This window comes from Hyaena hyaena, unplaced genomic scaffold, assembly GCF_003009895.1.
Source record: "Hyaena hyaena isolate Hyena2069 unplaced genomic scaffold, ASM300989v1 scaffold_217, whole genome shotgun sequence".
Lineage (NCBI taxonomy): Eukaryota > Metazoa > Chordata > Mammalia > Carnivora > Hyaenidae > Hyaena > Hyaena hyaena.
Genome location: NW_024080849.1, coordinates 1739219 through 1757037, shown reverse-complemented (window position 1 = coordinate 1757037; position 17819 = coordinate 1739219). Strand labels below are relative to the sequence as shown.

At 50.1% G+C, this 17819-nt stretch overlaps 1 protein-coding gene across 11 annotated transcripts in view; it reads left to right on the top strand.

Moving 5' to 3' along the window:
- The window catches only part of MAB21L3 (mab-21 like 3), a 32189-nt gene that overhangs the window by 10295 nt on the left and 4075 nt on the right, over positions 1 to 17819 (top strand). For 6 of the 11 annotated variants that reach the window (XM_039242742.1, XM_039242738.1, XM_039242740.1 and 3 more), the window contains 6 exons: positions 6644 to 6811; positions 6923 to 7012; positions 7858 to 7998; positions 10716 to 11007; positions 15098 to 15276; positions 15682 to 15876. In XM_039242742.1, coding sequence (XP_039098673.1) covers positions 6776 to 6811; positions 6923 to 7012; positions 7858 to 7998; positions 10716 to 11007; positions 15098 to 15276; positions 15682 to 15876 — 933 coding nt within the window. In that variant the 5' untranslated portion in view covers positions 6644 to 6775. Of the gene's footprint in view, positions 1 to 6643; positions 6812 to 6922; positions 7013 to 7857; positions 7999 to 10715; positions 11008 to 15097; positions 15277 to 15681; positions 17131 to 17819 lie in introns of those variants that run through there. The other 5 variants (XM_039242746.1, XM_039242745.1, XM_039242744.1 and 2 more) reach the window with 2 other exon arrangements.

Here is a 17819-nt window from a genome sequence, read left to right as displayed (position 1 = left end):
AAGTGTTTAGGGACTTGCCTTGTGTCAGAGGCCCATTGGGTCCAGAAGGTGGAACAGAAAGAGAACGTGGGTTGGAACTCCAGCTCTATCACCGGCACTTGGTACAGTGACGCACAAGGCACTTGACCTGCTTGAGCCTCCGCTTTCTTCTCTGTATAATGGGGCTGATACTAGGGGCTTAGTGGGGTCACTGAGAAAAGAGTAAGTGAAGTTAAGAATGCCTTTTGGAAACTGTACAACTGCTAGATTTAAAAATGTATATCATACGTTGAGTGCACATCAATTAAAAATTCATTGAATTTCTTCTGGAGAGAGCCACAGACTCTTAGAGTGTTAGAACTGGAAGGGACCTTAAATATTATCTAACTTAATTAAGGCTTTCCATTTACAGACGAAGCTATTACGGCACAGAGCCACCCGTAAAACTAAAACATGTAAACTAAGGGTACGGACTTGACTACGATTAGGGATGTGCTTTCATAGATAAACAAGGCAGAGTTCATGATCACAGTGATAAGGAAAGTTGATTTCTTAGGCAAAACCGTTTAAAGAAATAAATAGGGGAAACTTACATTGATGAAAATTATAGCAGACGAAGTGATTTCCCACTATTTCTCCTTTTGGGGGCTATTAGAAACAGAAGGGGTTGGGGCCAACATTTTCCCAGGGTCCTATGTTTTCTGAAAGAGAAAAGTCCAAGCATGTTAGCCTGGCATCCCAGTAATGCTTTATCTTTCCACTCTCTGCTTCTCTGCAGCTCCAACAGCAGAATTTCTAAACAATGCTCTGCACGTTGAATCTAGCCTGTGCATGTGTTTTCTTTGGCCTACAGAGTAGTTTCAAATGTTTTCATGTTTGTTACAAACATTTCATAAGAGCGGGATTTTTGCACAGAAATCCAGATTTCCATCTTCTCAGGGAAAAGAAAGCATCAAGGTACCTGGCGATCACAGGCCCCGTGGGCTGGGGCTGAGTGCCTGTTCCACATGGTTTGTGCTCACAGGTTCCCCTGGGTGTGACACCTGCCCCCCTCAGCTGTCCTGCTCATGACCCCCTCTGTCCCTGTGGGTGTTTGAGTTGGTCACACCTGCCCCACAGGTACTGTGCCTTGAGAATGTCTAAGGTCCCAGCTTGGCCATCGATTGTATATCGACTTTTGACACCTTTCCTATTATTATCTTGGGTGGCAACATAACTATGACCTCGTTTTATTCTCTAGAAGTTTCTGGAGGGGAGAATCATGTCTTGGATATCTTCCTTCCCCTTGCCATTCAAACAGTATCTTTGCACATAATGTGGTCAGAATATCTTTAGAACTCATTGAGGATAATACAAGAATAACGTAAAAGGTACCGGCAGGTTGGAGCCTGTGTAGTATCTCATTTAATCTGCCACCAACCATGTGGCATGTACATACTAGTTGCATTTTTTTACGGAGGAGGAAATGGGCTCCTGTGGATTAAGTCACTCTTTTTTTACTCCAAAGTCATATTTGCTCTGCTAAACCCCTCTATATCTCCATAAACACACACTGAGCACCTGCTTTGCGCAAAACATGGTGCCCAAAACACAGGCCCGGGATGTGGCCTGCTCAATGAGAGGGATGTCGTGTTTTGGGTATCTTTTTCTTGTTTTTAATTTTTCTAATGTTTATGCAGTTTTGAGAGAGAGAGAGAGAGAGAGCGAGCGACAGGGCGTGAGTGGGAGAGGGACAGAGAGAGAGAGGGAGACATAGAATCTGAAGCAGGCTCCAGGCTCTGAACTGTCAGCACAGAGCTCGACACGGGGCTCAAACCCATGAACTATGAATGAGATCATGACCTGAGCCGAAGTCGGATGCTTAACCAACTGAGCCACCCAGGTGCCCTAACGTTTATTCATTTTTGAGAGACAGAGAGAGACAGAGAGAGACAGAGAGCATGAGTGTGGGGAGGGACAGAGTGAGAGGGAGACACAGAATCCAAAGCAGCTCCAGGCTCTGAGCTGTCAGCACAGAGCCCAACACGGGTCTCAAACCCACGAACCGTGAAATCACTACCTAAGCCAGTCGGACGCTTACCCAACTGAACCACCCAGGCACCCGCATCTCCATCTTTTTAGATTATTAACCCCTGGAGGACAGATATGGTGCTTGTCCTGTTTTATTAAAAAAAAAAAAAAAAAAAACCCTGATCATTGGATTTAATGCAATTCCAGAATTAAAATTCTGACTTCCTGATGTCTGGAAGGAAGTTCTCGGCCCTTTACCCCCTGGTGCACTTTTATCGTAAGTGACAGTCACACCGGCCACACGCTCATGGCTGTGGCCGGGCCTGTGTGACATTCCTGGCATGCTACTTGACACCGCCCCTCTATCTCTCTCAAGGAAGCATGTCGGAATGCAAGTGAGTCAGATGGTGTTATTATAGGGAATAACCTTGCATTCTCACTAATTTATGTTTGAAACAGTAAATTGTGAACGGGAGCTATTAATAGAAGCAGATGATGTGTGGGACAACAGCGGGCTGGTGCTGTGGTTGGGGGGGAGGAAAGCGGGACGGGAGCGGGACGGGGGTGTGTACGTGTGTGTGGGCACGTATGGGTGCCCTGGAAACCCGGAAGTCCGCAAAAACATGCTAGACTCTCAAGGAGCGCCTCCAAGGACTCTTTTTGCATAAACTCTGCTTAATTAGAGAAACTGAATCTGCAAGCTAACAAGCATGGCATCATTTTCTGGGGTCAGTGTGACGGAAGGGAGGATTAGATGACCTAACCACATCTACCGTCACATGTCTGACTAATTTCACCCCACTTCATTTCTGCTTGTGCTGTGTTCCATTCACAAATGCAGCCTTTTTAAAAAGAAAAGCATCCCTTTTTTCACTGACCTAATTGTCAGAGAAGGTGAGTGAAACTCATACAGGCACTGAGTTGGTAAGTTTGGATTGAATGTGCCTTGATTCCTTCTTCTTAAATTACTGTGTTTCCCCTCCCCGCTTTGCATGTGTTTCAAAGCCATACCAGGAAATCGATCTGGTGACAAGTCTCCTTTAAGGCTACAACTGGTACTTCCTGAAGCCGGGCAGGCACTGAAGGGCTTGTGAGGCTGGGCTGGGCACCATCTCCGGTCTCCGTGGTGGCGCCCCCTTCTTTCCCTAGGATCCCTCCCTGTAAAGCCGCCTCAGCCCTGTTCTGTGCTGTTCCACACCCTAAAATGGAATCTTGACCCTCACTAGGCTGTGGTCAGGACAGCTGGAGGGGTTTCTGGGCCGTGATTGACAGGAGGCCAGTGACAGGTGGGTTGTGGGACGGAGCCTGGGGAACCTTTGGCGTAAATCGCTGCTGGGGCTGCTGGAGAGAACACGTGGTCCATAGAGGAGGGTGGGTCGCAACCAACTGCGGCCAGAGACATGGCGAGGAGGGGCAGCCCATTGTCACCCGTGGGATCGAGGCCCCTGCTGTGTTGCCCTGGTGTGCCAGGGGACACCAGATGGTCAGCCATGCCCAAATAAATGGAGACTTTGAACTTGTTATTTCACGACCTTGACTGGGAGGGCGTGGTTAGGTTCAGAAAGAGGACAGAGGCAGGTATTTCTTCTGGAGGGTCTACTTGAGGGTCCGGTGCAATGGGAGGGAAAGAGCAGCGAGGGAACCTGGATGTTGGGGCTAGCGCGACTGCGGACCGCCAGCATGACATTAGGACCACCTGCTGCTCCAGCCTACTATCACTTGACACCAAGCAAGGCAATTTCTGAGGTTTCTTCCAATTCTAAGGTCCCGAGTCAAAACCACAGCAGAAGTGAGGGGTAAAGGAAATCAAAATCAGAATTTGTGGCTCTAAGCCCAGAAGAGTGTGCCCTTCTTCTGATTTTCGGCTTCAGAAATCAAGGCAGGTCGTAAAGATGTTTAATGAGCAAGAGATGACAGGTGCCTCCCAGAGAGTGTGTGAACTGCCTAGTTCTGCCCGGTAAGAAAATTCCACCATCAAGCGAGGGCATAGTTTGTAGAAGAGATTCACAGTGGAGAACTGTGTCCAGTAGGCTACTCATCACGTGTGTGTATGTGCATGCGCGCGCACACACTTTTCCTCTCAAGCTTTTAACGTTATTTGACAGTGTCAATACAGTGATGACTCTTTCATTTGTTTATCAGCTCGGGAAACAAAATGTACAGGTGTGTAGAGAGTCACCACTCTGTTACTGACATTTATTCTATGAAGTCACATCGGTGGACTTGGAGGCTGTGGGGCTGAGCCTTAGTCCTCAACGGAGTCTAAGAAATTAGCCATTTGAGAATACTATTTCCCAACCATTCTGGCTGCGGTGTTCTATTTAGTTAGCCTTGTATTACTTTCTCCCGCTATTCCTGATCAGACTTCTGTTCCCTGAACTTGTCCAGTGTTCCCTAATCTGTGAAATGGCTTTGTCCATTCTCTTCCCCCGGCTGGAATACGTGGCCCACCGTGGAAACCCTCCCTTGTTCCTTTATCCTTTTCCAGATCTTGCTCAGCAAGCCCTAATCTTTGCACCTCCATGGTTACCTTTGGAGGGCCGCAGTGTGGAGATCATCTTACAACGGAGTCCTCTTGTACCTCACAGCCTCATGGACCCCCCATAGCTGAATCTTAGGACTCCCTGGTAGTCTTCACATGCTGGAAGAGCCTCATTCCTTAGAGATGTGATCTACAAAGTCTGTCATCCCAAAGTCCCCTATGTTCCCTTCTCCACCTTACAGCATGTTGCCTTGTATCCTACGCTATAAAGATAATCGTCACCAGACAAGAAATCTCTCCCATTCCTGTGCTCCCTACCCTTTTATCTGTGTTTGCATCTGTCTTTCTTTCCTTCTGATGCACCAAGGTAAAGTGCTCACCGGGTTCCTGGATTTGCAAGACCCTCTGGCTGGGAAATCCTTACTCTGTGGTTTCATTCTCTGCTGTCTCTTCCTTCTGGCTCCTTCCTTGCTGTGTTTAGACATGTTCAAACCTGTGTGTCATTTTGAAACAAAAAAAAAAAACAAAACCTGTTGGCATCCTGTTTTGTTTTTCCCCTCCCCTGGCCAGACTTTCTGGAAGAGTTGCTTACTCACCTCCCACTTACTCGTAACCCACTTCAATCCAGCTTAATGCCCACCCCTTCCTCGAACACACCGACCCTATTCCAGTTGCCAAACATGATGCACATTTCTCGAGCCCTGTCTTACTCAGCCACTCACTGTTGACTTTGTTCTTAAAATTCTTCTTCCTTTATTCTCAAGACCTCTTGCTGCTCCTTCTCCCATTTCACCTCCTCTTCCAGGACAATCCCTTCTCCAACAATACAGGAAATCTTATAGTTCCTCCCTTGTGCTCCTCATACTAGATGTCTGCCATTTTCTCTTTCTAGAACAACCTTCAGGCCCTTCTATTTCTAGCTAACTTCCTCATCTTTCAAGAGACAACTCCTCTACACTATGCCTCCCAGAAGGACCCCCAGCCTCCAATGCTAGATGAAATTAGTTACTCATAGTAACTAGTTACCCATACCCATATAGTTACCCAGAGTAACCAGTACAAACTTCCACCCAGCACTAGATCACCGTGACTTTAATTTCCAGTTTATTTGTCTTGCTTTGTCTGTAAACCTCTTGACACGTATGCACAGAACCTGGCATAAAGCGTTCAACAAAATGGGTCAAGTGGAGTTGAATCCCAACACAAAGAATTTCTACACTGAGAAGGACCCTTCATCATGGGCTGCTAAACACATTCTCCTTTATTTTTGGCCTGGCAAAGATATGCCCCCTCTGTGACCACATTTTCTCTTCCCCTTGGACTCTCTGGAAAATGCAGAATCTTGATACTTGACAAATGCTCAAGGCGGGTGCCCTGGGTCCCTTCTCCCATGATGAATGTAGTGGGAAAGGAATTTGGAGAGCAGGGGGTGGCTGCTGGTGGCAAGAAGATGGTATCCAAAGCCTGTATAGACATGATCATCATATCTAAGGTCAAACAAGATACCTGGGTTTTGAAAAGACTATTTCATGTGTATCATGTATTTCCAGTGGGATTATACGCTCCTTAAGATCAGGGGCCCTATCTTATGTTTCTTGTTACTCCCATCTGGAGGGTATTAGTTTTTCAAAGACAGTCCCCTGTGTAGGGATACGTACCTTTAAAACAAGCGTCGGGCTTCCGACTAGAAGCCATCTTCCCCGTTGTACCCAGGGGCACCCTACACGTCCCAATCATGGCACCCACACTTCTCTTCAGTACTGACACCTGCCTTCCCCACCACTGGCAGCCACGGCTAGGTCTGTGTTGTCCACTGATGTGCCCCAGCATGTCACAGAGTGCCCGGGACACAGAGGTGCTACATAAATGTTTATTAGTGAACTAACTTTATAAAGGATCTACTTTATACATGTAACATACAACATGGATGCACGTGAACCCTTGTGCCCTATGTCCATATGTGGTGGTTGGGTTTGTGGGTGGGAAGTATGAGGTCCTGGGTGATGGGGCTCACTGATGACTTAGTTTGGAAAAGCAGCTAGAAATCTCTTTTACTTTGACTTCTTTTCTTGGCCAGTTTATGGGACTCTTCAGCTCCTCGAGAATACATAGAAAGAGCCATTATACAAAACTGGGAGGGATATAAAGATTCATGGTGAACGTTGTGTTTAGGTATATCGAATATTGCTTCCAGTCAGTTCCTGGAAAGGCTCAGCAGCCCCTCGAGGGGGACACTCGTCAAGGCGCCAGCCTATAGGTGCTGCCTGAGCAACAGAACAGAGCCCTCCATTTCAGAAAACCCTTATGGACTCTTCCCATTTCTCCTTCTCTTGGATCTTTGTAAGTTTTCTGGAATTTACTAAAAGTTCCTTTGTGTTCCCCACAAACACCTATTTCCTTAAACTTTAAGTATCTGTGAAGGTATGTATCTTTGGTGTTCAACTTTCTTAGGGCAGTTCTGATTTGGGGGAACTTGCAGTGTGGAGTCTGAAGAAACATAAACATGTGCCTTTTCTTATGAGTCTAGTAGCAAAAGGAGGGGTGAGTACCGGGACGAGGAGAGCCATCCTTTATGGCCAACGTAAGCTGGAAACCGTCTGCAGCATGATTATAAGCGTTGAGCTGCTTCATCTTCGCCAACCTGGACGGCAACCTTTCTACCCCGTTTTATAGCCTCACCGTGGCACACAAAGTCCTGTGGGATGGCCTGGGGGGATGGCCTGGTCCAGCCAGCCTTTCCAAATTCATCCCCTGTCACAGTCCTTTCTCTTTCCCAGGCTCCAACCACAGGGGCCTCGTTGCCAGTCCTTGAGTCTTGCCAAGCATGCTCCCTCCCGCTTTAGGGGCCCTGGGATTGGTTTCCCTCATTGCTGATGGGGCTCAATCAGATGTCTCCTCCTTAGAGGAGCCCTCCCTGGCCAACTGATCTAAAATAGCAGCCCCCTTACTCTCCAGTCCCTTATCCTGTTTTATTTGTCCACATGGGTTTATCATACCTGATAGTAAATTATACGTACACATACATGTGTGTACATATATACATGTATCTGTGTGTGTGTGTGTGTGTACATGTGTGTATGTATATGTTCTGTATATACAAGGACAGGTCTATCTTGTCCACCATTTTCTTGTTCACTAGACAGGCCCTCACCACTCAGCAGGGACTGGATAAATACTGAACGAATGCTTCTATTTCAGAGAAGAACGTTGAGCCACCAGCGGGGGCCATCACACCCAAGTTCATCTCCCCTGGGGCTCTTGGGTGGGCGGGGCTGTTCAAGTGCACTCCTGTGGTCGCCCAGCCCTGGACCCATTTCATCACTTCCCTGTGCCAGTGCCCGGAGCCTGCGCCGGGGATGACTGCCGTGCCGACCCCTCTCACGCAGGTGGACTTGAGGAGCCGGCAGATCTCCCAGATTGTGGAGGAGGTGCAGAGGGTCGTCCACCGTCTGACCACAGAAATCAGCCTCCAAGACCTCCGATTTCAGGCTGTGCCTTACTCCGACACCTACAACGGGAACATTAAGGTAACCAGGGCTCATTGGTACTGCAAGTGCCTCCCAGAGAGCCAGGGAATATGGGTGGGCCCATCTCATCGCGCTGCTAGGAATACCGATAAGACTTCATGTTCCGCAGGTGCTCTTAGTGTTTATCATTTACACGCTCGTTCCATCGGTGCTGCCTCATGTGAACCCTCGTGTTTCTCCTCTGCAGATGGTAAAAATGGAGCCACTGAGAAGTCAAATGATTTGACTACGTCCTATTAGGCCCTAAAGTCGGAAGTCAGCCCGGGGCTTCTGATTCCAAAGCACACTAGCTGTAAAAGCCAAAGCTTAGTTAAACTTCACATTCATTTATGAAGCACCTACTTAATAGATTGGGGACTGGCGCGAGGGGGCTCAGGGCACTGGTGGGAAATCACCTGAAAGTTAGGGTCTCTGGGTTGCAGGTGGGGGAAGGAAGAAGACGAAGAGGTGGCCCTTAGACACTGCAGCAGCAGCCCCGCTGTGCCCACTGGGGACAGGGCTCTAAGCCACCAGGGCCATGGGTGACAGCCAGCCTTCCTGCAACCCTGCTGTTTGGGCCAAGCCATTGTCACAGAAATTGCCTCACTCACACCTACAGACAACTGTGGAACAGACATGGCTCGCTGCCTTTCAGCGATGAGAAGAGTGAGCCTCTGAGTCCTCCTTTACCTCAATTTTTCCTGTGACACATAAGGACCCCCTTCACTCACATTAAATATCTATGTATTCATGCCTTGTCCCTCACACAAGACTACAAGCTCCTTGTTTGTAAAGATCATGTTAATGGATCACTCCATTCCTAGCACTCAGCCTGCTGTGTGGCCCACGGCAGAATAAGTGGCTCAGCAGAAGAAATAGTACTTGAACGGAGGAGACTTGCTGGTCCAGGACGCTTCAAGGTTGCTGGGCACAAGGACCACCCACAAGATTCTGCGACTTACGGATTTGGAGTCAGAGCGCAGAACTTGGGGGACTCACCCTGGGATAAAAATTGTAAAACTAGATGGGATCCTGACATGTCACAACATCGTTTGCCCACGTCTGTCACTCTTCCCACCTGCATTAGACACATACAGACTGGTGACAGGGAGTAGAAACACATCACCATTTCTCCTAGGATTCTATCGGAGGAGGTTTCCTTCTGTGGCCTCAGAATCCACAGCTTAAAATACATCCTGCATTTATAGGCATCATGTCCTGCACATTAAGTTTTGATGTTACAGTTACATCACTAGTTACAGTGGGGCATATAAAAATTGATTTTATTTGATCTTGGACCACATTCAGCAAGCACTAATTAAGCATCATTGATGTGACTAGTAACATGATTGTTGTACTCTTGAATTCACATGCAAGTGGACTCAAATAATGTATTGATTGTGAGTGCCATAGTTTAGATCTGTTCCTTAAAATTTTTTTAAATGTTTATTTATTTGAGAGAGAGAGAGAGAGAGAGAGATAGAGAGAGAAAGAGAGTGAGTACAAATGGGGGAGGGGCAGAGAGAGAGGGAGAGACACAGATTCCAAAGCAGGCTCCGGGCTCGGAGCTGTCAGCACAGAGCCCGACGCGGGGCTCAAACTCACGAACCATGAGATCACGACCTGAGCCGAAGTCAGATGTTTAACCAACAGAGCCACTCAGGTGCCCCACTTTGTTCCCTTTTATAATGCTACCGCCTTGCCACGGGCACCAGAAGTCATGTGACTCTTCGCCCCTGAATTGGCCAAAGACAGGGTCCTGAGCAAAGGTTGACCAAATACCACTGTCAGAACTTTCCACGAGAGGGAGGTGGCTCGTCCAGTATACAGCTGACTGATGCGGGGCGGGGCAGTGTGGAGCAGGCAGCCATGTGACGTGGCCCGCGGTGTCAAGTTCCCTTTGGGGGCAGTGCCCCGCCGGCCAGTGTGTTCTCTCCTTTGGACTGTTGACCTGACCACTTTCACCCTGACCCCCGCTTAACCCGTACCCGTAGGTAGATCCTGATTGTTGGCCTTATTCCATGAAACTTAGAATCATCTCAACAGCTCACATGGTCTCAGCCACCGCCTTTTGTTTCACCTGTGACACTGTAAGGACCGGTCATTCGAAGGGGCTGTGGGTCATTGGTACAAGCAAAAAGGAAGGGTGACATTTTTGCTGAATGCTTTCACCTCTTCCCACCCCCTCGTCTACGGGACCCTTTGCCCCTTCCAGCTCATTCCTCCCTGACTGAGAGCCAGCCGAGCAGCGGGCTCAGGCTCACCTTCTGGCTCTAGCACTGAATGGCTGCGCCTCCCTCAGGAGATCTCAGAGCCCCTCCAAGCCTTAGATTCCTCACCTGGGAAGTGCCGCCTCACTGTGTAACGGCATGAGAATGGTGGTGCTGAGTATGTGCAGAACACAATATGTACCATCTCCCTTCCCCACTTTCTCGTCTCCCCCTGGACTTCAGGTGCCCTTGAGGACTCCAGGGCAGGCTCACTCTCTTCCTTGCGGATTCCCGACACCAAGGACTCCGCGAGTGAGCCTCCTGCCAGAGCCCTTGCGGCGGTTCGGGGCAGAACAAGGGCGGACGCCTCCTGTGACTGGACAGGGGCAGCTCTCTGCCCATCTCGGTGCATTGCTGAGGGCTGGGTAGTTCACTGAGCTGCCCGGTTCAACAGGTCGGCTCCCTGAGGATTTCTGTGACCTCCTGAGTCTGTGAACTCACACCTCTCTCTCCCTTCTTGAACCCCAGGTTTTGGCCCCCAGCCAGCTCCTTGTCACAGTCCCGGTGAAGGGCCTGGCGGGGTACAGGGAGGCCAGGAAGCAGCGCTGGCGGTACTACACCCTGCAGGGCGCCAGGCTCCCCTGTCCCTTGCAGGACCCCGAGGGCCTGCGGCAGTGGCTGGCGGTGGAGCAGTTCATGAAGAGCCAATGGCAGTGGCATGAGGCAGACGTGAACATTGAGGGAGATATCGTGCCCGCCAAGGTCCTCCAGGTGTTCCGGAAGCTGGTAGAAAACGCAATTGGAACCTGTCAGCTCTCAGGTGAGCGGGTCAAGAAGAGGACAAGGGCAGTTTCTGGCATTTTCCATTTGCTCTAAAACTCCTCTGCTTGGGTGTTAACCTGAAGCCCGTGCCCCTAAAAGGAGACCATGATCGTGTGCTCCTTATAACTGTTTGATCCTCACAGTACAAAGCATCTCTTTGTTCTGCTGTGACAGACCAAAGAATGGAATCCATACAGCATTTGCTGAGAGTTAAATGGATTACCGCCCTGGCGTAGATATGATGGGCTTTGGCTTATGCACCCCTTCCTGATGTTAACTTAAAAACGTGGGTATTGTTATGTTTTAAATTTGTGTTTATTTTTGAGAGAGAGAGAGAAAGACAGAGTGCGAGTGGGGGAGGGGCAGAGAGAGAGGGAGACACAGAATCTGAAGCAGTCTCCAGGCTCGGAGCTGTCAGCACAGACCCCGACACAGGACTTGAACCCATGGACCACGAGATCATGACCTGAGCCAAAGTTGGACTCTTAACCGACTGGACCACCCAGGTGCCTCATAAACGTGAATACTCCTTTTAAAAAGCAAATTACTCACAAACCACAGATCTTTGTTCTTAGCACATTTCTATAACACCCTCTGACTGCCGTGTTTTGTACCCCAGTGTTTTGAGATGCCACATTTGGAAACCACTGATTTGTGCCAAAACACAAAATTGAGAAGCCATAAAGGACTGATTAAATTTGACAATCCCCAAATCTTTTTTTTAATTTTTTTTTTTTTTTTTTTTAGTGTTTATTTCTTTTTGAGAGAGAGAGACAGAGTGAAAACTGGGGGAAGGAGAGAGAGGGAGACACAGAATCCAAAGCAGGCTCCAGGCTCCAAGCTGTCAGCACAGAGCCCGATGCAGGGCTCAAACTCACAAACTGCAAGATCATGACCTGAGCTGAAATCAGACGCTTAACTGACTGAGCCACCCAGGCGTCCCCCCAAATCTTAATCTGTATACCACCGTGTGGTATATGTGCACACGCACACAAACAACACACACACACACACACACACACACACACACACATTTTGTTCACATTGGGAAAAAGAATAGCTAATTGCTAATTTCCTTCATTATAGAAGAATATTTGTAAACCAATAAGAAAAAATATGAGTAGACTAATAGAAATAATGACCCAAAAAAATGACCCACAGAAAAAGAATATAAACTAGTAGTAAAAAAGTGGGAAAACACGATCCATCTAACATATATTTGAAGCACTGTGCATTAAAACACCTCATAGTTTGATGGGGATGAAGAAGTGTGATTGTGCTCAGTGTAGGGGTGAGTGAGGTGCATCAGCCCTTTTCATGCATTGTCCCTGGAAGTGTATATTGGTGCCTCCCTTTTAAAGGGTGATTCATCTGTTTTTATTTTTATAAAGTGTTTAACTTGACAATTCAACAATTCCAGTCCTAGAAATACATTCCTACACATAAAAGAGAAATATGTAGGGACACTTGGGTGTTTCAGTTGGTTAAGTGGCCGATTTCTGCTCAGGTCATGATCTCACTGTTGGTGAGTTCGAGCCCTGCATTGAGCTCTGTGCTGACAGCTCAGAGCCTGGAGCCTGCTTCAGATTCTGTCTCCCTCTCTCTCTGCCCTTCCCCCATTCATGCTCTGTCTTTGTCTCTCTCTCAAAAATAAATAAACATTAAAAATAATTTTTTAAATAGTTTATTGTCAAGTTGGTTTCCATATATCACCCAGTGCTCATCCCCACAAGTGCCCTCCCCTATGCCCATCACCCCCCTTCCCCTACCCCCCACCGCCATCAGCCCTCAGTTTGTTCTCAGCATTCAAGAGTCTCTCATGGTTTGCCTCCCCCCCCCCACTATTCCCCCTTTCTTCTCCCCCATGCTCCTCCGTTAAGTTCCTCCTAATCCTCCTATACATGCAAACATATGGTATCTGTCCTTCTCTGCCTGACTTATTTTGCTCAGCATAACACCCTCAAGTTCCATCCTTGTTGCTGCAAATGGCCAGATTTCATTCTTTCTCACTGCCATGTAGCATTCCGTTACATAGATAAAGCACACCTTCTTGATCCATTTGTCAGCTGGTGGACATTTATTCTCTTTCCATGATTTGGCTATTGTTGAGTGTGCTGCTATGAACACTGGGATACATGTGCCCCTAGGCATCAACACTCCTGTATCCCTTGGGTAAATTCCTAGCACTGCTATTGCTGGGTCATAAGGGAGTTCTATATTTTTAAAGAGAAATATGTACAAGGGTATTCACTGCCATAGGCTTTGTAATAGTAACTAGAAATAATGTCAATTACAAGGGGAAATTGACAAAATAAATTGTGCTGCCTCTGACTCTCGGGCCACTGCGCAGCCATTAAGAATGGGGTACATTGATGTGTGTACACACAGAGCTGTGCAAAATCCTTGTGCTGGGTGATGAAGTACCCAACAAGGTGCACTCCCACGTGTGCAGAAAGGGAAGGATCTGAATGTACATGTACTTGTCTAGACAGAACCGTTCTGGATGGTTCCATAATGGAATTGGCACACGTTTCAGTTACTTGTCTAGACCGAACTGTTCTGGAAGGTTCCATAATGGAAAGGGCACATGTTTAATGGATTTTTATCATGTGTAGGATGCTGTTGAGTAAGAGTTCATTTTCTACCTGTTTTATAGACAAGAAAATTGAGGTGTAGAGAGAGGAGGTAACGTGTAGGAGGTCACACACCAAGAAAGCAGAGCCAGGGCAGAAGCCGGGTATGCGTGGGGCGGGCAGGCCCCAGCAGGCACTAACCTCTTAACTTTGCAACACGGGTGATAGTGAAAGTGCAGACGAGAACTGGGCCAGGGTGATGAGATGCCTTCAGGAAATAATGCCAACGTGCCAGATGTTGTCATGTTCCTGTCTGGGCAGCTCTCATGATATGCAGACGATCAGCTCTTTCTCACACCCCAGCCAAGGAGAAGAATGTTTTCCTTTTGAACAGCCTAACACAATTAGTGAGTGAGCTTCCATTTTCTTCTCTGGGCAAAGAGGAAAACAATAGATCCCGAGTCAAGGGACTGCTTATCCTTGTCCGTAATGAGGGCAGACAAACAAACGAAACGACTGTGTATCTTTTGAAGAAAGGGCGAGCAGCTTGGCAATGAGTTCTCCTAGAGGAACAGAAAGGGACCATCAGATGCCTCTATTTTCCCTCCCTCTCTTTGCCTGGTTGGAAGAGGCAGTGGGGGCTTCTTTCCACTCCTTTGACCGTTTAAGCGCATGGCTTTGAGCACTTTGAAGTATTTTATAATTACAAGGGCTTAGGATGACAAACACATCTGAGGCTAGGCTGGCTGAATGGATGGTGGATACAAAGCCATGCCGTCTGAGAGGCTGGGAGTCAGGGGAGAGGCGGGTTAAGCCGAACTCACCAGAGGCAGGTGAATGAGTAAGGGGATGGAGGCTGTCCTCAGCAAGGTCAGGACATCTGGGTGGAATGGGGTGGGGGGAGGCATGGAACAATGGTTGCATTTCATTTATACCAGCAAATACTACATCTTTTCTTTGTCTTCTGTCTCTTCAGTTGAGCTTTCTGAAAAGAATTTATTAATGTAAGTTTTTATTTTATTTTTGAGAGAGAGAGCGCGAGAGCGAGAACACAAGCAGGGGAGAGGCGTAGAGAGAGGGAGACACAGAATCCGAAACAGGATACAGGCTCCAAGCTGTCGGCACAGAGCCCGACGCGGGGCTCGAACTCATGAACCTTGAGATCATGACCTGAGCTGAGGTCAGATGTTTAACGGACTGAGCCACCCAGGCGCCCCAAGAATCCATTAACTTATAAGAAAAGGTACCATAAAAGCCTTGGGGGTGGGGGAGAAAGGAAAAAGAAACAACCGACAATGAGATTTTCTAGCAACATTTCTATGGATATTGACTCAGTTCACTGTCTAGTCTTGACATAAACACCCCACCCTGGGGGTGCTCCTGACACGTGAAAGTTGCCTCACCCCTTGCGAGGAGCTGGTCACAGCCGCGGCCCCCAAATTCCTTCTCCGAACGTTGAACGTTGGCACTGCGCCAGGCTCTCCCTCTCATCGCCCCGCTGTCATCTCCCGCCAGGTGAGGTCAGCTTGCTGACACAGCGCTCGGCAGTGTGGGTTGCCGTGGAAACGTCGGCAGGGCAGGTGGAACTGGAGCTGGTCCCCGCGGTGGAGATCCCCACTGCCTGGTCGGCGAAGGCCCGCTGGCCGCCCTGCCTGACGCGCTGGCCTTCCCGACAGCGAGTGGAGTGCATCAAGGTACCGGGGAGCCGGGGGCGCAGCGCGTGGCCACCGCAGCATCGCTGACGAGCTCTGGAGGGAAAGGCGAGGGCTTACGCTAGAGCAGCGCTTCTCGGGGTGCGGGCCCCAGGATCTGAGAGCCTATTAGAAATGCAGACCAGTCCCGGGCCCTGCCCTGGACCCACCGAATGACACCTGCTGGGCAGGTGATTCTGGTGCAGGCTCAGCGCGGAGAACCAGTTCCCCAAAGCGGGTACGGGCGTCACCAGGGCACTGCGCTCAGGAAGGGGGCTTGCCCCGGCCTCTGGCGTCCCCGCCTGGGAGACGCGGCCTGCCTCCTGGCCGGCCCGGCCCCCAGAGCCGAGGGGGCCTTCCGCCGCCAGGCCCCGGCTCCTGCTGCTGCTCACGGTCTCCTCTCCGCAGTCGTTCGGGTTTGCCCTGTTGGCGTCTTCACGTTACCACTGGCAGCAGAGCTTCCTGCAGGCCGAGCAGGTGCTGCTGGCCCAGCTGGATGAAGACGGCGGCTGCCGCAGGAAGTGCCTCCGGGCCCTGAGGCAGATGAAGGAGGACGTCTGGTGTCCGGGAAAGAGGCCTGTCCTCACGTCCCACCACCTGCAGGTGAGCGCGCGCTGCGGCGCCTGCGCGGAGCCGCTCACGACAGGTGCGCGCGCGTGCGAGGAATCTCGGAGCAGGGGCTGCTCGCGACGGCGACGTGTAAACCCCGGATGTACGCACGTGAGCCGACGCAGCCCCTCCCGCCCCCTGCGCCTCTCCCCCGCTGGCCCTCTTTCCTTGCTGTTTGTCCTTCCCGGCTTTGCGTCTCCCCCCACCTCTCCCCTCTGCTAATCTCACCCCCCAAACCAACGCTGGCCAGAAACCTCGCTGGTCTTCGGCATGGGTGCTCCCAGCCTCCGCCTCTCAGAAACCTCCCGCCCGACGAAGGCTTGCAAATAGCTCGAACCCCAGCGGGGCTCACGGCTTCCCCGGGCGTGAGGACTCGCTCAGTCCTCCCAGCTAACGAGGTGTGGCCACTGGCGATGCCCGCCGCGGGGGTGGGGGGTGGGAGGGGCATATGTGGCGAGGTCGCCGCGTGAACCTGGCCACAGCCCTGAACCGCTGGGTCGGAAGCACGCGGCAGGGGTTTCCCCGACTCCGAGGCACCCGCCGCCCCCAGTCCCCACACGAGGCGCTCGCGACTGCGGCTCCTCGCTCGCTTGCTCGCTCGCTCGCAGATGTTGACTGAGGTTGCTGTGGGCCACACCTGCCCGCACCTGCCGTGCGCGCTGCACCTGGAGGCATGGGATGAGGAAACACGGAAGTGGCCCCTTCTCGCGTTGGAGGTCGGGGTTTGGCGTTGGTCAGAGGGTCCCCCAGGCGCGTGTGGCCTCACACAGCACGGAGAGCGCCAGGGAGGACGCGAGCCTCCTTCCATGAGGGCGCAGAGCCGCAGAACCTGACCTGGGCTGAGAGATCGGGGGTCCCCCCTGAGGAGGCGGCTTTCACACTCTGAGCTCCTCTTTTGCAAATTTGCAACCACACAGTGCATGAGACGTTCGTGAACACGCTGTATGGCCCCTGGGGTTGGGACGAGGCGGACTCTGAGACCCCACAGCCCGAGCCTAGCTAGCATTTGTCCCTTCTCCCCGTGAGCCCTTCGACACGGTAAGTGCAGGTCCCCTGTCTGTGTGGTGTCTTCCTTGCGCCCTCCTGCTGTGCCCCCCTTTCGTTCAGTGGACCCCCATCTTCTGACCCTGTATTCCCCATCCAGCTCCAATGCAAGCTATTTAACAGCAACTACTAATGAACCCTTAGGATCTCTCCCAATGCGGTGTATCTAGTAGTTGCTCAATAAATACTCGTTGGGCAAATGAATGAATGCTTTCACATCATATTCAACTTTTCCCCCGATGAAGTCAGTAGTCTTGGCTCTGCTTTCTTATCTTCCTTAATAACCTGTCCTCCTTGGCCTGCCCTAGAATCTGTTAATATCTTATGTGCCCTCTCTCTGGAGCCTCCACATTCTCAACCCCAAGCACATCCCCCTAAAAACCCCCGCCTGTTCTCCTGGATTGAGGACACGTGCTTCCTAAAGGTCATCTAGTTGGTTCTTCCGATTTAGCTTCTTTCCTGCTGGCCTTTCTACAGGCCACGCTAACAAGAAAAAGAGCCGAGACCCAAAGGCCTTTCTATCTCCTGTTGAAGCTCATAGTCTTGACCACTGAGTTCATTGCCTCACAATTAAGACGGATGGAAACACATTAAGTGACATGAATATTTTAGACAAGATGGAATAGGGCCACCACAGGGCTCCCAGCCCTTGACTGCTGTCAAAACTGCATTACATGCAAGAATTTACTTTTGTTCCAGTGGTTTCTCAATCACTAGAGGATTTTAGGGCAACCCCTTAAAAGGTGCTCTGTTTCAGTTCTCCCAAACTCCTGTACAAGGCGCAGAACCGTGCAGGCTCAGGAGCAGACGTGGTAAAGGGGTGGGGGATTTGTTGAGAAGGCCAGGAAGGACAGAAGCAGTACTGTCGGCCTGTTCTTCTAGTCTCCCACCTG